The sequence below is a fragment of the Pteropus alecto genome, unplaced genomic scaffold (assembly GCF_000325575.1).
Source record: "Pteropus alecto unplaced genomic scaffold, ASM32557v1 scaffold35, whole genome shotgun sequence".
NCBI lineage: Eukaryota > Metazoa > Chordata > Mammalia > Chiroptera > Pteropodidae > Pteropus > Pteropus alecto.
This window is the reverse complement of record NW_006437828.1, coordinates 10,085,521-10,089,669: the sequence shown is the minus strand read 5'-3', so window position 1 is coordinate 10,089,669 and position 4,149 is coordinate 10,085,521. Positions and strand designations below refer to the sequence as shown.

At 54.8% G+C, this 4,149-nt stretch overlaps 1 protein-coding gene across 1 annotated transcript in view; it reads right to left on the bottom strand.

Moving 5' to 3' along the window:
• The window catches only part of SPERT (spermatid associated), an 11,351-nt gene extending 8,593 nt beyond the window's left edge, over positions 1-2,758 (bottom strand). Inside the window, exons 1-2 of the mRNA XM_006914988.1 lie at positions 2,684-2,758; positions 2,327-2,407 (exon numbers count right to left, since the gene is read on the bottom strand). Coding sequence (XP_006915050.1) covers positions 2,327-2,407; positions 2,684-2,758 — 156 coding nt within the window. The remainder of the gene's footprint in view (positions 1-2,326; positions 2,408-2,683) is intronic.
• Between the last annotated feature and the right edge of the window lie 1,391 nt (positions 2,759-4,149).

The window sequence follows — 4,149 nt, the reverse complement described above, 5'->3', positions numbered from 1 at the left end:
AAGGTCAGCTCGCTTGGGCAGGAGGCAACGTCGATGGCTAGCGAGTCAATGAGCTGGAGGGAAATAGATCAGAAAACACAAATATTTAATGTGAGGAAGAAAAACTGGAAATCGATACGATCTGGGAAGATGTGAGCGTGAATCGCAGGCATTTGCTACGTGATTGAGAGGCCCGAAGGCCCGGACGCGCTTTCTGGAGGCCGAGCTGCTGATGCGAGTCCCTCCTAAAACGAACGGACTCCGTCCCAGCAGAGAGCAGCGCGTGGCAGATACGTGCAGGGAGCTCGGGGACAAGCACTTAAGGTGGGGGAGAGACGGCACTACCTCCTTAAACAGAGAGAAAAAGCACTGGGCCGAAACGCGAGCTGGCCCAGCCAGGCGGCATACGCCCAGCCTGGGGCGCAGTGCGGAGAGCGGGCGTTGACCTGGGTTCAAGCCCCTAACTCCAGCTCTGCCCTCACTGGTGGGGCTGCTGGGGACCCCCGTCCCCGCATCCGTACCGCCTCTGCCTCGCACCTGCATGGCCCAGTGCCCACACATGATCAAATCCACGGCCATCAGCAGTGGTCCGTCCCCTGCTCACCGCATCAGCCCTTCCCCGCAGGCACACGCCGCCTGGCTGGAGGAGGTCCAGCGAGCTCGCGGGTCCCTCTCACACAGCCCGGGAGGTGCCGCGGTTCACACAATCGAAACCTGCCGATGCCACGCCCCTCCCCCCACGCGCCAGCCCTGAGCATCCTGGGAGGTGTCGGTAAACCTGTCGTGTGACCTGTGTCCCCGTGGCAGGTGTACCCACGAGGCCACATCTGCCCACGTGGGGCGCTCATGCCAGGGCAGCAGGTACGCTCCCCGCCATGCCGTCCGGACCCCTGCGGCAGCACCAGGCCCCGTAGCACAGGGAGTGGAAGACCCCAGGACAAGCTGCAGCCTTGTGAGAGCGCTCCCCGGTTCCGTTCCCCCCTCTCCTCCCCCGTGCTGGGCTGCTTCTGGGAGGGGGGCAGGGAGGGTTATGCTACATGTAGACAGAAGGCTTTCCATCCCTCTATCACGTGACCACTGCTACGAACCGTATCGCAGCCCTATCCCCAACCCCACCCTCAGGCTGGCCCATCCCATAGCAAAGCAGAGATTGATTTATCTGGGCCGTGAACCCACCAAAGTGTCAACACTCACCACCAGGACAGTGGTAACCAACAGAACGACCCACGTATTTCATGGGGGAAGAATCGGACCTAAAACAAGGTTGCTATAGCTGTCAAGCCCTGTGGGCGGCCCATCCTGTCTAATGAGCAGTTCGCCTGTGTTCCTAACTTCCTGAGCAGACAGAGAGATGTGGCTGTTTATCACAGAGTTATAAGGATGGTGTGAAAACCCGTAGCCAGAACGTTCTCTTCCTATATTTTTTTCTCGAACGTACTTGCCTAGATTGTCACAACTACCTCCACCGATAGAAGGAATGCTGAAGGTTTTTCTAATCTTGCTTTTCTGAAAATTCTTAAGAAAGAGAGCGCTTTAGGGAAAACACACACACGCACGCACGCGCACACGCACACTGGCGATCGCGCCCTGTCCCTACACAGCGCCGGGCGGAGCTTTCGCGTCGTTACCTCTGCGTTGGACTCCTCCACCCTACACTTCAGCCGCTCTGGCTGTACCGCCATGGTCTTCCAGCTGGGCCTTAGGTGACTCTGGAGAAGCCAGGCTGCCCCCTTTGTGACATAGCAGCTGTAGAAACAATCCGATCAGAAGAACCCACCGAGGAAACGGCCCCTTAGCAGGAGGGGCCTTGAGAATCCGCAGCCCATCAAGACTCCATCCAGCCACTGGCCTCTGTTCTGAGCCCCTCACAACCGCCCCCCTCACACTGCGTATGTCTGGTACACTGCAGGCCTTAACTCTCTCGACACCTCCAGACGGCCCTGTACCCCTTTGTCTGTGTACTGGGTTCTTTCCTCATGGATTCCGTCACATGCGTTTGATTCCAAGCCCCAGTTCTAATTCTCCAGAAATCCGGGGTGGCTGCCCGACAAGTACCAGCAGATCTAATTTTGAGAAGATTGGCTTACTTCAGACTGTCACAGAAACTTCATGTGTTAGGACTAGAAGGTCTTAACCAAGTCACCTAACCCGCCCTCCTCACTTGAAGGAACAAGGAACCCAAGGCCACGAGTGGCTAAGAGACCTCCCACAGCTGCGTGGCAGCTGACCCACAGCTAGAATCGAAGTCTCGACTATTCTGCTTGTCCTGCACCATCTCGCCGGAGTTTCGAAAGAGGGTCGTTCTGGCTAAAAGTGGTCGGCGACATCCTCCCAGGGTTCTCCCTACCTGAGGCAGCACCACATTGATTGGAATGTCTAGGCTTTCAGATCTGGTATCTTTTTTTCTTGTAAAATGTGGCCTCGAGTGCTGTGGAAAAGAGAAAATAAGATGTCTGCTTCCCAGCCCGACCTCTGGAGCTCAGCTCATCTTCCTCCTCACGCACCCCCTCTTGTCAATTAGGTACATTATGGAAAATCTGAGTCTCGAGGAACGGGAAGACGGTATCTGATAAAGGGCTTTATCAATGTCTGCACAGAAATTAAGATAGCTATTGTAGTCGATGCCCAAGCCTTTGGAGCAGAGACAGCTACGCCCACTATCTCTTCCGAGGTTATTATTTCTATCTCAAGTAAAAAGCCATACCAATGTTAGATGCCAGGTATAGGTCCTATGCAGAAGTTGGTCACCAAAACACTCAGAACATTCCAGAGGTGACATCACAGAACAATATGGTGTTTTTCAGGGTTCATGGTCTCTCTCTCTGAGCATCTCAGGCGGGAATGAGGCATCTGTCAGTCAGGAAAATCTCACCTTGGCATGTCCACATGGCTGGTCAGGGTCACTGTGACACACAATAGCCCCAATGCTGACTCCCCGTTTGACCATCTGGCTGCCGTCCACATGCCCCCTGCCAGGCCGGGCTGAGACCCCCATGCTCTCTCCCCAGGTGGCGTCTTTTGCTTGGAGTTGGACCACTCAAGAGGAAAGAAGCATGAACTGAACTCTTTCAGACCAAGAGAAGAAACGCAGGCTGAGATTTTTCTCACATCGACCATTTCTCTAATTCTCTGACGCCAGTTAGACATCCTGCAATTCAGTCCAACCTAACGCACCGACCTAGAGTTAGTTGGTGGCAGATCCCGAGTTAAAGGGCTCAGTCCCCCGAGACTGCCCCACCCCGTTAGATGCTGGTCTCAGGTCCTGGGCCATCACTACCTCTGACCTGCTCTGTCGGCGGTTCCCACAACCCTCTCCTCGGGTTTGCCATTTGAAAGAACAGCTCACGGAGCTCACGAAAGCGCCGTACTCACAGTTTTTTTTTTATAAAAGATACAGCTCGGGAACGGCCAAATGGAAGAGCTGCTTAGGGCGGGATGTGGGGGGAGAGGGAGCGGGGTGCAGAGCTTCCGTGCCCCACCCACACATCTCCCTCCCAGCAAGTCCATGTGTTCACCCCGAAACTCTCCAAACCCTCCCATTCAAGAGCTTTGGATGGTGGTTTCGCTACATGGTCACGATTGATTAAATCATTGGCCTTTGGTGATTGGACATTTCCGCCTTCCCTTCCCAGAGGTGGAGGGGTGGGAGCTGGGAGTTCCAGCCCTCTGACCACCTGATTGGTTCATCTGGTAACCAGCCCCCATCTGGAAGCTATCTGGGGGCCCCACCCAGTGACCTCATTAGCATAAACAGGGTGTGCTCCAAGGGGACTCCTTATGAATAATAAAAGACACATATATCGTTCAGGACATTTTAAGGATTTCAGGAACTCTGTGCCGGGAACTAGGGACCGAAACTAAATATATATTTTTATTTTACCATATTAAACACTACATCAAGACCTCCCCTCCTGAGGCCACATGTGACGTCTGGGCTTCGTGAAAGGCACAGCTCAACTCTTCACAGTTGCTATTTCACCTAATCAGAGTCACTGGCATGTGGCAGGTCCTGCCATCCATGGGATGCAGCCCAGCCATGGGGTCCCTAAGCCCATGGCTCTGGCCCATCTCAGCAGGTCAGATTGAGCCCACCCTCCCGCAGAACGTGCCTCCAGGGCCAAAGAACACAAGCTCCACCCTGCGACGCTCCCCGTGGAGGAAGGAATCTGC